Source organism: Phoenix dactylifera, chromosome 1 (genome assembly GCF_051530095.1).
Source record: "Phoenix dactylifera cultivar Ajwa chromosome 1, Ajwa_hap1_PhDact_Kaust_v1.1, whole genome shotgun sequence".
Taxonomy (NCBI): domain Eukaryota; kingdom Viridiplantae; phylum Streptophyta; class Magnoliopsida; order Arecales; family Arecaceae; genus Phoenix; species Phoenix dactylifera.
The window spans coordinates 56,014,946-56,031,444 of record NC_143190.1 but is presented as its reverse complement, the minus strand read 5'-3'; the positions used below and the strand labels follow the sequence as shown (position 1 = coordinate 56,031,444).

Sequence of the window (16,499 nt, the reverse complement as noted above, 5' to 3'; positions counted from 1 at the left end):
GGAAGTATTTTATCAGGGAACAAAGGACTGGGGTCATCGGTAGTTTGAATTTATTATCGAGCTGTCTCTCTTCGTCGAAAAGTCGCTGCTTCCTCCTTTATTTATCTTTTAAAATTTCTCTTCAGCTTTTCCGGTTTTTCCAATCCCAGTCTCCTCCGTCTGCACGCGCTCTCTAGTGCCCCCCCCCCCTCTCTCCTCGATTAAACCCTAGAAAAATAGCCAGGATTCGACGCCCTCGCGAAATCCTAGATCATGAAGGGCCCGAAGCCGTTGAAGCAGCTCAAGGTCGCCGTGCCGGCTCAAGAAACCGCTGTCGACAAGTTCTTGTAAGCATTCCTCCAAGATTCTTCTCTTCCTCCGTTTCTTTCGAGAGATCCAAGTTAAGTTTTTTTTCCCTCCCTTCCGAGTTTTTGTTGGCTGAAATTGGCGTTCAAAATCGAGTCGAAGCTACTCTGTTCTTTCAGGATTCTTTAATGGCTTTCCAAATATGGCCCGATCAATTTTTCAAGATTCTTTATGGGTTTGATCGTGAGAAAATTGGGGATTTTGGGATTTCAGGACAGCGAGCGGGACTTTCACGGACGGTGACTTGCGGCTCAATCAGAAAGGGTTGCGGTTGATCTCTGAACAACCCGAGAGTCGCGTAAGCTCATCTTGATTTCTTTTTTCTTTTCCTGAATTATACTTGAATTATCTTTTTTATTGTTTAACTTTCAGTGCTGCAGCAGCATAGAGAGAAGTTTGTGCTTTGAAATTATTACATTAGATTCTCAAGTCCTACAGAGTTCTTTATGCCGACATCACGATTTACAAGCACTTTTAACTATGTTATCAGCTCGATCGTAGGAATCAGCACAAATCTTGAAGTTTTATGTATTCTTCCTAGACCTTCTTCTCATTTTTGATTTTCCTCAAGCGCTGTCAAGACTAGTTTATAACTAGTAATTTAGCAAAGAATAGTATAGGTTATAAGAAAACAGCATGCTCTGGACTAGTTGCATGAAAAAATTGAATAATGGTGAGACGGTATCAGGATTGTAAAGAAGCAAGTGAGAGAATTTCAGGTTATGATCATACTGACGAACTATCCTTTTGCACGTTTGGAGTACAAAGATGTTAGGTAGAGTCCAAATGAAGAAAAAATGATGCCTAGAGAAGATTATATGATAAAAATAAAACCAGATAAAATAACAAACTGTTGAAGGTTGGTTACTGAGAGCAAAACTTTATGTGGATAATGGCTGAACCAAATCAATGTCTGCTGAAAGAAAAGGCAAGGGATGGAAGTTCAGTTATAATCATATCTACTGGTAAGCAATACTTTTGGTGGATTCCAGAATGCAAAGCATCGAGAGAAGAATACAGAAAAACTCACACTATATACTTATTTTTGATATGAGACAACTAGAGAATTGTATAAGAGAGTACCCATTGCTTCGTTCATATTGGAAATCTTAATATCAATATTAACAAATTTTTTAACATATAGAATTTGACACCAATTAAATTTACTTATCTATTTTTTTGGGATAATATGCTACATAATATGCTCCAATTTAATTTACTTATCTGAATCTTTTTGGATATTATGCTTCACAATATCTTGCATTTGCTTTATTATTGGGTACTTCTGAAGAGCGAATTTGGAGAAGAATAATGTGCTTAGTACATGGCTATTATTGCCTCTATTTTTATGTTATTTGTGGTTGCTAAAGAAAACAATAAAGTTTAGACTTTTATATCATGCCTGTTGAGTGCAATGTAGGTAACAGCATAAAAATCCCAAAATTTTAGGACTAGGAGCGATGGGGGCCTCTTTGATCCTCTAGAGCTATGATCCTGTCCTTTAGCATAATACCATAATTAATGCATTGATTTCATTTTGTTCTCTGAACTTGATTTTTTATCATTGATAGCTGGTTTCAGAAGTCAATTTCTTGTGATGCTTGGAGTCTTCAAAGATAAACTAAAAATTGCTAACTGGTGCATGTTGCTGGATCATCTAAATTGGCTGGCAGGATGTTGTATCAATATGACCGAGACAGATACTAACATTCATCTATTTTTGAACCTTGCCATCATTCATACTGTAGATTATGGTACGTTGTACTGGCCCAAATCGGACGGTATAGGATGTATCGTACTGGTTTGGTACCGGTACTTGGTATGGATGGCATACCGAGTGACAGTATAGGGTGTACAGTACTGGTTTCATATCAGTACCTGGTACGGGTGGCGTACCGACACTCGGTACGTCAAAAAAAAAAATCGTACCATACCATACCGACACTGTGCTAGTGTGGCACCAGTATGGGGTTCGGTACCGAGATGGCGAACCTTACTACAAACACTGCAATTTTAGTTTGATTTGCTTTGGTAAAAAGTGGATGAAACATCTTCATATTGACCATGTCTTTTTGAAACTTGAACATTAAAGTAATCAAGCTTAAAAGGGTTTTTGGTTGATCTTTTATTTTTCTTCCTTCTCTATTTTCTATTGTGCTTTGTAGCCTTTAGATTCTGATTCTGTGACTCTCTAGCTACTTAGTTTTTCTTTAACTTATATTTTTGTTACGATGATAGTTATATATGTTCTACAAATGTCTAGTGCATAGAGTAGTGCCAATGATGTGTAAAGAGCTTTCTCTTATTAGATAATTGACTAAATTTGTACAAAATGATGATTCAAGGCTACATCAATGTCAGAGGAAGATTGTATAAGCCCGATGATTTGATTCTTTTGAGCTCTTCTATCAGATTTACTCTTTAAATGCCACCTTTGACATTATGCTTACAGGTGTCACTGATTCTGGCTTAGCAACTTCTCCGCCTATCTTTTCTTAGTAAAAATATGCACTTCCAAATTTTATAGTTTTAAATTTTAATGCTATTTTTACAATGCATGGATAGTTGGATAATAAATAGAGTTCAGGATAATATGTTTACTGTAGCAAAGTGGGAATGTTAAAATGGATGTGTTAATAGAATAGATTGAGAAATTAGTGTACTAGAGGAGCTGTTGGAGTTGCAAAAATTAAGGATGAAGTGATGGAGAATCTGTTTAAAAGTTATGGGTGCATACAGTGAAGATTTAAGATGGCTCCAATAAGAAGAGGAACTTTAGTTTGGAAGGATGTAGGAGAAGAGAAGGTTGTTTGAAGGATGTAGGAGGGAAGATCTAATGTTACATGGATGGAGATTGTGAAAAAGGATATGAAAAGCTTGAAACAAAATTAGAGGTGCCCCTAGATAGGAAATCTTGGTGAATAAAGATCCAAAAAGGAGACACAAAATAATTGGAATAAGGCTTGATGGGTATGGTTATGACTTTATGCATGCATAGATGCAGGTTCGATGTTAACTTGGTAGCTTTCTTGTTTCGGTTCAAGTGAAATTTCTAGTTATCCATAATTTTACAATTAAAAAAGGTGTTCCAGTGCACGAGGCTTTTGCCGTGGTGGGGTCTGAGGAGGGTCAGATGTGCGAAGCCTTTCTCCCTCATGTGGAGAGTCTATTTCCATGTTTCGAACCCACGATCTCCATGTCACAATGGAGTAACCATATTGTTGTGCGAAGGCTCATCCTCATCCATAGTTATAGATAAAATATTTCCAAAATCAATTAAATTGTATTTGGCACGGGCTTCAATCTTTATTAAGCTTGAACTCTTCGTTTTACTTTTTTTAGATCCTATCCATAACATTTATCACTTGTATCTATCTATTCTGAAGCAATCTTTCATTTTTCTTTTCTTTGTCCTTTTGCTGATGTTTATCTTTATGGCCGGTTTTTACCTTCTCAGATGCGGCAACCAGATGTTAAGGAGGAGGATATGCAGTTCTTGTTGGAAGACCTTGAGGCCATTAAAGTTATTGGGAAGGGGAGTGGAGGTGTTGTTCAGCTTGTGCGGCACAAATGGTTGGGAACACTGTATGCCCTAAAGGTATAGAAGTAATAATGATGTTTATATCTAATATCTTGTTTACCTGTTTCATGTATATTGGAAGAGAGCGTGTAACTTTATAGGAAAATAAGAATAAGGGAAGGATTAGTAGATTCTCATCTGAAGGCATTAATCAGTTCATTCTCATCCCTGTCTTTCTGCAATATTCGGTCTCTCATTATTTACAGAGTGAGATTGAGCTAACCATGGGGTATATTCTTGTATATATTATAACTCTGTGGCCAGACAATTTTACTAAAGCAATAACATCCTTTATCTCAGTATTCTTAATTCCAGCCAACCAAATCTATCGGTATCTTCTATCTTTCAAGAAAAGGCTTCCTTTTAGAAGGGTAAACTGGATGAGGTTCATGAAGTCCTGACAAATAATAGGACTGGTCAGCAGCTAGATGGAGGGTAAGACCTGCAAGATTTTTCCGGACGCTGTTACAGTGGATTTCAAACTGCTGCTCTCATGCAATTCTGCCACAATATCTCTTTGTAGAGTGGAAGAATATGTAGAATATTAATCTTGGTATGATTTGAATGTGGAATTACCTATTAGCCCTCTTGGCTCTATCCTTAGTTCATTAACAAAGGATATGCAAACGCACTAGGAGACAGTGCTTGCCTGACACTTGCACGTATTATGGCTGCTTTAAAGATTTCTGGCTGGTCTTAGTAATCAGTGGGAAATTAAGGCCTTGAATCCATATTTGTTTTTCCCAAATAGCATTATGTAGGACACAATGAATTGATGGTAAGACATTGCATTTTGCAGGGCATTCAGATGAATATTCAAGAGCCAGTTCGTAAACTAATAGTTCAAGAGCTTAAAATAAATAAAGCATCACAGTGTCCGCATGTTGTTGTTTGTTACCATTCTTTCTACCGTAATGGCGTAATTTCTCTTGTCTTGGAATACATGGATCGAGGATCTCTGGCTGATGTAATTAAACAAGTGAAAACAATCCTTGAGCCATATCTTGCAGTTGTTTGCAGACAGGCAAGGATAATTTACAGAACTACAATATGTATGCTTCTATGCAGCTGGTGGCTCATAATGTGTTCAATAACAGCATGTTTTCTCTTTGGCGTTCAGGTTTTGAAGGGTTTAGTATATCTGCACCATGAAAGACATGTGATTCACAGGGACATAAAGCCATCAAACTTGTTAGTAAATCACAAAGGTGAGGTAAAGATAACGGATTTTGGAGTGAGCGCGGTGCTTGCTAACTCCATGGGTCAGCGAGATACATTTGTAGGCACCTACAATTATATGTCGGTATGTTGATCTGCTATCTGATAATCCTCTTGTTAATTCCATGATATGACTATTTTATCACTTCTATTAACTTTAATCATTCTAGTATTTTGTTGCCTTTTCCTTCAAAACATAGTTGACCTTAGAAACTGATATTACATCATTGTTTTCCATTTTTGCTACCAGCCTGAGCGGATCAGTGGAAGCTCATATGATTATAAGAGTGATATATGGAGTTTGGGCTTGGTAATACTCGAGTGTGCTATAGGCCGCTTTCCTTATATACCATCTGAACAAGAGGAAGGTTGGCCCAGCTTTTATGAGCTTTTGGAGGCTATTGTAGATCAGCCACCACCTTCTGCCCCATTGGATCAATTTTCTCCAGAGTTTTGTTCGTTTATATCAGCTTGGTATGTCAGTGTTCTTGTATCAAGCCGTTTTATTGCTTTTATTGCATTGTCGCATGCTATCATATGGCTGATCCTTTTACATTCATATTATAATAAAATTTTACTACTATGGAGCATGTTAATTTTCGCTTTTCAGTTTTTACAAATTATTCTTGTAGAGTTTTTCTTCTGCTGATTTTAACTTTTAAAAAAAGAATAGAAGCATGCACCTAAAAAATTTCAATGATTGGTCATATCACATTTTCTTTATTTTATTACTACTTGTTTCTTTTTTTTCTTTTTTAAATGTCAGGCGTCATCATAGCTGATGAACATCAATTGAATCTTATCTCTCATTTTCTTTGAGAATCATTATATGTTTGTTTTCTTTTTTGATATGGAAAATGGAATTAAAGTCTGTTTGTAAAATGGGATGAATGTTAGACATATTGGTAGTAAAGGCATTTTTTAATCTACAGAGGACCATATCTTTCTGTTGAAATTATTGCTACATGCTCTATCAGTTAAAAATCTTAGGGCTCGTTTGGTTCGCGGGAAGCATTTTTCCTCCTAAGAATATGATTCCTGGGAAACAAATTCCTAGGAAGAGGATGCCTAGAAAAGTACTTTTGGCATGTTTGGTTGACTATAGGAAAGTGACAAATTTCCAAAGTGCTTATGTTTGGTTGGCCATCCACTTTTCTGGGAAAGTTATGTATAGTTCCTACTATGCCCTTAATAAAAATTAGGTCTTTAATGCCTCTTTAATGCTTCTTTAATGCTGAAGGGCTTTTTTGGAAAAAAATAAAAAGGAAGTGATTTCCGCCTCATGAAAAAGTAACTTTTTCATGTTTCTCATGGGAAAGACTTTTCCATGAAATGTGGGAATCATATTTTCATGGGAATACAACTTTTCCGTCTTTCCCCTTTGAAAACTCCAACCAAATAAGAGGCATCTCATTACTTTCCCGTTGACCACACTTTCCCCCCTTCTTTTCCCGCGAACCAAACAAGCCCTTATAGACATCTACCAAAAAAGAAATGCACTTAAAAGGATTTACCAAGTTTCCATGATATACGCCTGCCACCTTCATTTTACTCTGCATGCTTAGAGATTAGTGGAAATGATGGCTCTTCAAAGGCAATGTTTTGCTATATAAAGAAGATGTTTTCAGCATATTAATATTGAAGGCTCTTCACATCCTCTCTGATCAATGATCTCTTGCTCTGCGACATTTGGATTGCTCCATTGCTCCATAACGACATTGTTTTTCTTCAGGCTTCACTAAATCTGCAAACACTGTCAGATTTTATCCCTTGTATGTTTTATAAGGCGAGTTGAAAAGGGTAGCGGTCCTGCCTGTACATTCTTCTGATTTAAATTGCTCATCTTGATTGTCCGTAAGCCTGTTTTCCTCGTGGAGCTCTGAATGCCATCTGTTCGAACCATGATCATGGCAAAAAATCCTTTCATCTCTTATTAAGTACCCTTAACTGTCGGGTTATACCATTATGCAAGTTGAGCCTCTTCTTGAAATCCTGAGGTCTTGGGCATACTTGAATTGATCTGGTACTTCAAAGATTTGATTCAGACATAGAAGAGCAGATTTTAGAATATGTTCGTACTGTTTTTTGATGATGGCAATAGAAGCAAATACAAGAATACAGCCACACTGAGGTAGCTCATATTTTTATGTGACTTAGGGTTACAATTTTGCACTTCACACTTTTAATTAACACTTAATATATTATAATACTTCTTCCTAATTCCATTTATAGAAACCCTCCAATAGTTTGGAATCCATATGATCCTTGGCATCTATCTAGTCTTGGGCTATGGTGATCAAATATGTCTTGTTGTATTTGTTTAAATAATCAACTTCCTCTCTAAATGAGGGATTTAATATATTTATAAATATAAAGCATCCTATCAGATTCTGTTGTCGAGGGATTTGAGCCATTCAACCTCATAATGTTTACCATATTATTAGATGACAAGCTTGAAACCCTTGTTGAAACATACTTGGAAACTGACTCAAATGCAACCTGTGATAAATATTTATGAGATGCTCTGGAGTCCCCTATCTCCTTTTAGCAGTATATCTGAATTTTTTTTTAAAAAATTCTCATAAGATACACGAAGTCATTTCATAGAGTGCAGCTCTTGGTGGTCTCTCAAAGAATCATCTTAGTGATGCGATTAGACATTTAAGAGTCCTTGCACGTGGACAACCATTTACTGAAAGTTTCATACGAGTACACATCATCTAATGAGTTAATCTTTTCTGACTTAGACCTGTCATAATGCCTTTTAAAATAATCTAGGAATAATATATCTGTTATTTTATCAGTTTTGTGGACTCATTTATTTAAGAAATTTTTGTCGTATTATTGTCTGTCTTGACTCGTGACTAGCTTCTCTCAATTATAGGTAGTTAATGAAATTAAAACAGTTAAATTTACAACTCTACTATCTTGACTGTGTGCTTGCGCGTGCATGTGTTTATATGCCCTTTTTGTGTTTTTTTTTTATCAGCATGCATGCATGGGCCTGTCAGTGTGTGTGGCTACTCAGTTACTTGAATCAACACCATACATATGTCTTTTAATTTATCTGCATTTAAATTAAATATTCCGAACCAGATTCCTGCAGATGTCTATGAAGTACTTTTGGGTCGTCAACATGCATACTTATTTCTCTCAATTTAAATCAAATGTACTGAATTTGATTCATCTGGATGTTTTTGCAATTTGTGATGTTTGCTGAATCTGCACCCTTTTTTTTCATAAATGCAAGTTTAATTTATAAACTTCTACACAGTTTTTTCTTTGGATCATCACCTGTGGCAGCAACATTTAACTAGCAGGACTTACCCCATACATATGGGTTGGCTTAATTGATCATCGTTAGGAGACGTATCTCAAAACTTAGAAAAACTGTGGCTTTTTGGCAAATCTTAATATGCTTAAGTTATATCAATCATACTCTTGCTGTGCTCTATCTAATTGGACATTGTAGATTCAAATGAAGTAGTTGTTATTGCTTTTTTTATTCTGTTTTTGTGCTGCAAGTTCTACCACAGTATATTTAACACCTCATTGAAGGCATATGATGTGGGGAAAAAAAAATTATTCCTTCTGTTCTGTCTCGTGTGCAGCATACAAAAGGATCCTCATGAAAGAATGTCGTCTTTGGAGCTCCTGGTTAGTATCATTTTCAGTTTTTTTGGCAATTTTTATCTTAACAATTTTAGTGTGCTTCTTACTGAATCGCTTCACCTGGTTCCAGAGTCATCCATTCATCAAAAAGTTTGAGGACAAAGACATCGATCTAGCAATCCTTGTTGGCAGCTTAGATTCTCCTGTAAATTTACCTGGTGATGTGTAATTATGTGATGGTCTCTACATACGCATTAAAGGTAAAATAAAAACCGGGAGCTAAAGATGCTGCAAGTTCACTTTGCCCTCCTTCAGTCTCTGGTTTGTTGCTGCTCCAGTCAAAATCATGCATATACTTAGTTTTCCTCCAGCAAAAAGCTATTAAAATCCATACTGCAATTTATGCGGATCGAGCCATGGTCGAGACCGGCAATTTATATTCCAATCAAACGCAAAACATCCGAGCAGTGGTGTATTAATTTATCAGACTGGAACTTCTGAGTGCGGCATAAGAAATTTTTCATGTTTCTTGTTGCGCTGAACTTGTTTCCTAATCTATTATCTAAAATCCCACCATTTGGTTGTATCAGGATTATTTCATGCGTGGATCATACTCAGCTGCACCAGCTGAATGTTTTTTCGGGTGATGATTTCTTAGTTGCTAAATCATTCTATTACTGGCCTTTGTCTCCTGCTAAATTACATCTAGGAGAATGGTAACTTAAGGCAGGCGATACAGCGAAACCATTTCCAATGAACAAAAGGCGATCCTATGAGCTCGTGAATTGTTGGCCCATCCCTAGACATTACGGTAACCTGGACTGAGATGGGGGATTCAATATGGTCGGTACTCCTTTCATTTATGGTCCTACCGCCAGGGAAAAAGTTCTTGCTTTTGGAAAATTTACCAAGATTCAAGATGATAACATCATCCTCAGGAGATCCCCCTGGAAACTATGGCTCCTGCAGCTGGAGGGAAGTAGCACCAACTATTTATCAGCATCATCGTTAGAGTATCAAACTATTTTGTAAGTTATTGTCAACTTATGGGCTATTCACATTGACTAAGCTATTTGCAGATTACTCAAGAATATTTTATGAATGATTCCGTTGGCCAAGAAATTAATCTAAAGTAGCATTTGGCTCAAAGCTTACCTTATCCTCCCGCCCGGCTGATGTCAAGATTAGAGTTCACATGTATTTAAGAAGGGTGATTAAGCTTTGAATCCCACTAACAAAAATATTCATCAAATTATCTAAAAATGATTAAATTTTTTTTTTGGCTGACCAAATGCCTCTCGTTTATTCTTTGTAAAATAATTGACGAATAATAATTTAAAATTGTTCATGGGGTTCAAGAGATCTTCATGCATTGATAATTAATGATGCTACGTATATATTTTTTTTCAAAGTTTGAATGCCCTTAGGCTAGTTTCATTCTATTAAATGTCCTCGGCATAGGAAAAGTGGTTCATATCCTTTTTAATTATAAAAGTTAAAAATTGGGGACGAGAGAAAATAAGAAGAGATACCACAATTTTTGGTGGCATAGTTGCTAATAGATGAGCATAATTGTTGTGGTGCGCAGGGAGTATAAGAGATCAGAAAATGACGTGAATTTTGGAGGAGACTTTTGCAATTGATGATAACATAAGAAATTCACCAAGAAAGATTGCTAGATGCCGTCGATAAAAGCTGAACCGTTAATGATAGTGCGTCTCCTTAGAAAATGGTATGTAATAATTAGATCCCCTCTTTCAAGGCATAAGCTTCAGCTTTTTCAGCAGAGGAAGGTGGAAAGTAAATAAAATGGCTAATCATGATATGATCACCACCAGAGTTTCTCATAATTATTACTACATTGGATCCCATATGATGTGCTACTGCATCCCACATTATGTGGCATCTAACCCTTAGGAGAGGCTACTATAAGCAACCATGCATTGAATTTTGTACAGTAGAATTTTTTGATGCATGGCCATCAAATATTTTTGAATTTCTAGCTTTTTGTATATGCCAAAAAATTATAGCTGTTGAAATGAAAGGAGAATGATTTGTTTGAAAAAAAGGCAATAAGCATGAAGAAATCTTGTCTTTGAAAGATTTGGAAGCTCCTTGACTACGGACAATGAGTAGGGAAGAAAATCACACTGTTCATGCAAAATGACACTCAAAAAATAGATGCTCCTAAGTTTCCTCAAAAGTGGAAATTCTTTGTAAACCTAGGCTTCGGGAAGAACAGCCATATCTTTCCACCATATGAAAATTGTTATTTGAGGTGTCGAGTCTTTGATCTTCCATGACAATCGCTATAGTGGATCGCATGCTAGAGAGTGTCAAAAAGATGCAAGATAGATGCTATCCCTGATCACTTTATAGATAGAGTTAACAATGAAGCTACCTTATCCATTTTTAGTTTTTCCCAAATCCATGAACCCTTAACCGTCAATAATTAAATTTTAGTCCTGCACATACTTAACAAATTTTTGGACACTTCCACTTGCAGGTTGCATGCTTATAATAGTTTTTGTTCATAATTATAATATCCACATATATAGTTATATTATCTGCATATACTTAAATTTATGTGTTCAGAATTATGTGTGCATATTTTTCCTGTAAAAACAAAAAAACTGCATACATATTGAGGTACGAGCGTGCATAGTAATTAAGGATTTAGAATTAACAAAAATTTGAAACTTGAAATGGGTCTTAAAGTCCCAATCAACAACAGGAACTAAAAGTTGTAATTTGGTCCATAAAAGGACCAGCTATTAAAATACGTGAAAGATATATACCTAGGTGTTTATATTATTGTATAACTTTCAAATTTTTTCTACTAAACTTTAATTTCTGATTTCATCCGATACTTTTATTGTGCGCGCACTTCCCGATTGAGGTTTTAGATAAGAACGCATGGAAAACCAGATTTCTTTTTTATCCCTTCCGAGTCCCAAATGCCCACCGTCCACGCCATGTGATCCAGTGGACCCACGGGTCAAAGTAAGCACGCACCTGTAGCAATCTATTCCATTTAGCGATTTTTTTTTTTTTTTGGTACAATTGGGTGTGATATGAATGCGGCCAACGAAATCAGAAAGCAACAAAGCATATAAGAAGCTCAGTACCCTGTCGCGCTCGATCCATACCAAGCTTCTGGAGTGGTGGGCCGCATAGAATACAACCCAACAAAAAATTAGTTTCATTATTTGTTATTTTATTTCTGCTCCCTTCTCTCTCCCTCCCATCGATCCTTATCCACGCCGGACCAACCATGGAAACGATTCCATATTCCAAAATGACATGCTAGGCTCGGGTCTTTTGTGTTCCCACGCGTTATGAACAAGTCCTCGTAAAAGCAAGGGGACGCAAATCTCGGCCGTGGACTTTCTGTCGGTCCCCCCTGCCACAGGAAATTGAGAGGTCCGAAAGCCTAACATGCGACCGTATAAAATCTATCCGGGATCATGTTAGATTTTATTTGTTAGTTTCCTTGTGAATCCCTTGGTCCACCAAAGTTGCCTCTAGATTTGTTTTGTTCCACTACAATCATACACGTGAGAGATTCCACCGAAAAACCGACGACACATGCGTTGAACGGGTTATGGAAGAAAGATAGAAGCATGATATGGATGAACCCCAAGCTTGGACCTTATCCGTTACAGCTCCACAAAACAGTTTTTTTACAGATATACCCTTGGAATGGAGGGAACAGAAAGAGCCAATGGAAAGGCCAAAAAGTTAACCATCCTCTAGCTCTTTTGTTTTTTATCGAATATATTAAATTAAATTAAATATAAAAACTGAACAGAAGGATCAGTACAAAAATCTCATAAAATTGATTCCATATGGTTATTATCTGGACATCAACACTATTAGTTTCTCTACAAAGACATAAAATATCTACATAATGTAGCGATGAGCACATCGTTCTCCGACAATCTTGTAATAATAATGGAGAAGTCTGAAAATAATAATTTGATAACCAACGTAGATTTTTTGTTTCAAAAAAAATAATTTTTACCATCGAGGTGGTAGTACGATGGGAACAGAACTTTGATTTCACCGGAGTGGTCCAGGTTCGAAACGCGCGGGCGTGTCGATTAAATGCGGAAACCGGATGCTCTCCGTCTGGTTTGTTCGGTGAAGTCGCTATCCGGTCTACCGTTACTTAGATGGTGCTGGTGTGACCTACTTACACAGAAGTAGGCCTGTCACGCTAGTGAGGCTATGCTACGGATAGGAAAGATGTGAGTAAAAAATATTCCATCTGTATCAAATATTTTTAGAAGGCGGGGGTTGCTACGCGGGTCAAAAATGATTTTTAAGCACTTTAAGAACAACTATGGACCAACATTGCACACAATATATATATTAAGAACTAGCGGCCTCGTAACGTACACATAAATAAGAGCCCCCATTAGAGTCCCCAAGACTTGAAGCTAGAATGGGCGAAGAGCTGAACCAAATGTGTCGTTGGTTTCCATCTGGTGACGAAGATGACGTCAAGCTACGCCAATCTTCCTCCTCCAGCGACTCCGACGAGGACTCTCCTCCATCGAAATTCAGAGAGGAGGAAGCAGCTTCTCCGGACTCTCCCCGTCCTTTGGCCGAGACGACCTTCTTGCCGCCAAAATTCGATTCCGAGAGGCCTCTCGACGGATTATCCCCCCTCATGGCGCAACTTCCTGTCAAGTGAGTATTCCTCCAGCATGAATTTATTTATTTATCCGTGATCGCAGCTCAACCAAATACAATTTCCCACCATTGCGTCTCAAGAAATTAGTTCGCCATCCTAACCTCTATTTCATTTCACCGATCGGCCAAGAAGCACCATAATCCTAAAAAAAATTTATATTAAAAAGATATTTCATAGAGTGAATGGAAGGGCCTTTGTTGATATATAAGATTGCAGGCTTTAACTCTTCTTTTGCTTCCAAAAATATCTCATTTATAACTGCATGGAGGATTGCTATTGCTGTTGCTATCTATAATCATGAATTCGTTTGATAAATATTGACTGTGGGTGCTGCAGGAGAGGGTTATCCAAGTACTATCAAGGGAAGTCCCAGTCCTACTCATCCCTGTCCGATGTGAGATGCCTCGCGGATCTGCCAAAGAAAGAAACACCCTACGAAAGGAGAACGAAGTCATGCAAGAGCTATGAAGGAGGGCTGGATGGAAGCCCCAAATCTAATCATATTCCGGGAACTTCCCGCAAGACCGTATCAAAGAATTCCTGTGCTTCTTCAATTGCAAGAAGCAGCAGCAAACCACCACCTCTTCCTGTACAGAAGAATTTATGTCTTCACTAAATTACATGAAGACAAAAAAGCTTGAAGAGTTTCGTCACCAGAATATCTTTAGATTTTGGAGAGAGAATTAATGATGGAGCATGTGCTGAATTTATTTGTTCTGCAATCATCATATTGTAGCTCCTTTTTTTGATTTTTTCTTTCTGTAGGTGGGGGAGAGGTAAGAATTTTATGATAGAAGTTTTTGAACAGCTTAATATGCCTTAATCCGAGAAAATGTAGAGATGAAGAATCTTTTGCAAACGTTTCCTTCAGCAAAATTAATCTAAAAATCGCCTTAATTCTAAGCAACTTCAAACTCCAAAATTCAATGCTTCCTATCGGGTTTCCCATAGTCAACGAAATAGTTAAAAATCCTGGATGGATTAGGACTTGGTAGTGCTTTTTTTTCTCTCTTTTCAATTAAGTCATACCTTTCCATCCTGGGGGATTAAATAAGTCATACTTGTGTTAGGTATTAATTAAGTTTCCTACTCTTGGTAGGTGGAGCTTTAGCTTTTTCTAGAGAAGAGAATCTTGCTCATTGTGACTCTAAATCTTATCCGAACACGCACACGCGCGCCCTTGTTGCGGAGTCGAGAAAATAAAATCTTAAAAGAAGAGAGAAGAGAACACTGTATACGAGAAAATAGAATCCATTTTCTCATTGAACTCTTTGATTTTTTTTTTTTTTTTGAAATGACCAAATTTTCACTTCTTCTCCTTTATTTTTCTTTTTTCCTTCCAAAAAATGGCTCTCTCTCTCATCTAGATTGGAGAAATATCCCGGGTCATAGTTGTTAATCTATCATGCGACCCCATCTAATTGGGCAGGGCTCACGTTGTATGTGGGGCAGTGTTATTGGGTATAATAGTCTTGTCAATCAACTATCATTGATCAATAGATAGGATTGGACCTCTCCGATTTTTTGATTTTTTAAATATCTAAAGATAATTTAAACTTTTCTTCTCCCTTTCACCAACCAACCAATCAAATTAAGAATTGATTGCTCTCTCTCTCTCTTTCTAGGTCTCTCGATCCAAATAAAATATTATATATTTTTGTTGGATACACTCTACCCAACTTATTGATTACTCTTTTATAATTTTGATATTAAAATAATATTTGATAAATAAAATATAAATAAAAATTTCATCCTACAATAAGTGAGCTTACTTTATTGAAAAAGCATATTGTGAATTATAAGTCAAATTTCAAGCCAAACAAACAAATAACACTTATTGGCATAACATCCATACTAGCTTTTCGTAATAAATTTACTTTATTGAAAGAACATGGCATTTAGTTTTTATACCTATTTTTCTGAAAAACAGCTCTTTTTAGAATCTTGATTTGTATGCATTATTTTTGCATATAACATGTTGATAAAAAGAAAGAAAATTATTTTTTAACATTTTATTTTTCTATAGATTGGAACGATAGATCGCATTAGAACTTAAATCTCCTATTCGAATTTAGTTTATTATGCAAATATATATATGCACCTATTCTATTATATGGTATGAACTCCTCCAATATGTCTCTTTGTGAGGCTTATCTACACTCTCCATATGCACCTATACAAATATACATAAGCTTTTTTCTTTTGTTTTCCTTTTTTTTTTTTGGTAATCACACGTATCACGTGGTTCGGCAGAATCAGTTTAGTCCCATATCGGCTGGGATGACGAGTGGAAGCAGGATCGGTCCAAATAAAAGAGAGGAACGGGCGGCGAACAAAATCATACCTTTCTCGGCCTTTTGGCTAAGATCAAGTGTAGTATCTGTTCTTATCAGTTTAATATCTGATACGTGGGCCATCGGCCCACCATGGTATTAAATTAATTTCTTGTGGGGAAGGGCCCATCTGCAGGGGCTTGCCGCTGCGGTCCTTGCGGGTCGCCCATGCGTTGCACTACCGCACGGGCCCGGCCCACCCCTACCAAAACAAAGACTTAAGCTTCTTTATTTTATCTCTGACAGGATCTCATCCATTTTTTTCTGTTATAAAGGAATTTGTTCGAAGATAGAAATACGTATTTCAACGCGTTTTTCCATAAAGTTTCACTCGCTTAATAGCTGTCCTTTATGGCTGGTCTTGAACCATGACAACGGAGACCTGGATATTATAATTTTTTTCTCCTTGGGCAGATTAAAATTTTATTATAATTGCCTAGTTCTTTTGGGCTAGTGAGCCGGCCTGAAGAGGCCAGACCTATTAGCATTCAAGCATGTCGAGAAAATAACTTTAAGAGTCGTTGCCGATCTCGATTCTAATTCAAGTTCTTTGTTTCTTTATTGGAAACACCACCAAGGAACCTCGGCAGACCGATGTTAGCGTTCTATATTGTCTTCTCTTTCTTTTATAATTTTTTAGCCATCATTTGGCTCAAACTGAGCTGATGAATCATCAGAAAACTACCAGAAATAGGGGTGCTCTATTTTGGTT

The 16,499-nt window shown here is 36.9% G+C and overlaps 1 protein-coding gene and 1 non-coding gene across 4 annotated transcripts; both read left to right on the top strand.

Moving 5' to 3' along the window:
* Positions 1 to 28: 28 nt before the first annotated feature.
* On the top strand, positions 29 to 9,341 carry LOC103714344 (mitogen-activated protein kinase kinase 1-like). 3 transcript variants are annotated; one of them, XM_008801551.6, is made up of 8 exons: positions 29 to 326; positions 559 to 643; positions 3,803 to 3,943; positions 4,725 to 4,949; positions 5,046 to 5,228; positions 5,394 to 5,617; positions 8,755 to 8,800; positions 8,886 to 9,341. In XM_008801551.6, exons 1-8 carry the CDS (start codon positions 253 to 255, stop codon positions 8,982 to 8,984), a joined length of 1,077 nt encoding a protein of 358 aa, XP_008799773.3. In that variant the 5' UTR covers positions 29 to 252; the 3' UTR covers positions 8,985 to 9,341. The 3 variants fall into 3 exon arrangements, with proteins under 3 accessions (XP_008799773.3, XP_089782043.1, XP_089782042.1); XM_089925916.1 differs by having other exon boundaries at positions 121 to 326; positions 465 to 643; XM_089925917.1 differs by lacking the exon at positions 4,725 to 4,949 and having other exon boundaries at positions 39 to 326.
* Positions 9,342 to 15,794: 6,453 nt separating this feature from the next.
* Positions 15,795 to 15,992, top strand: LOC113463201 (U2 spliceosomal RNA). Its single transcript, XR_003387031.4, has one exon. It is a non-coding gene; the product is annotated as a U2 spliceosomal RNA (small nuclear RNA).
* Positions 15,993 to 16,499: the final 507 nt, after the last annotated feature.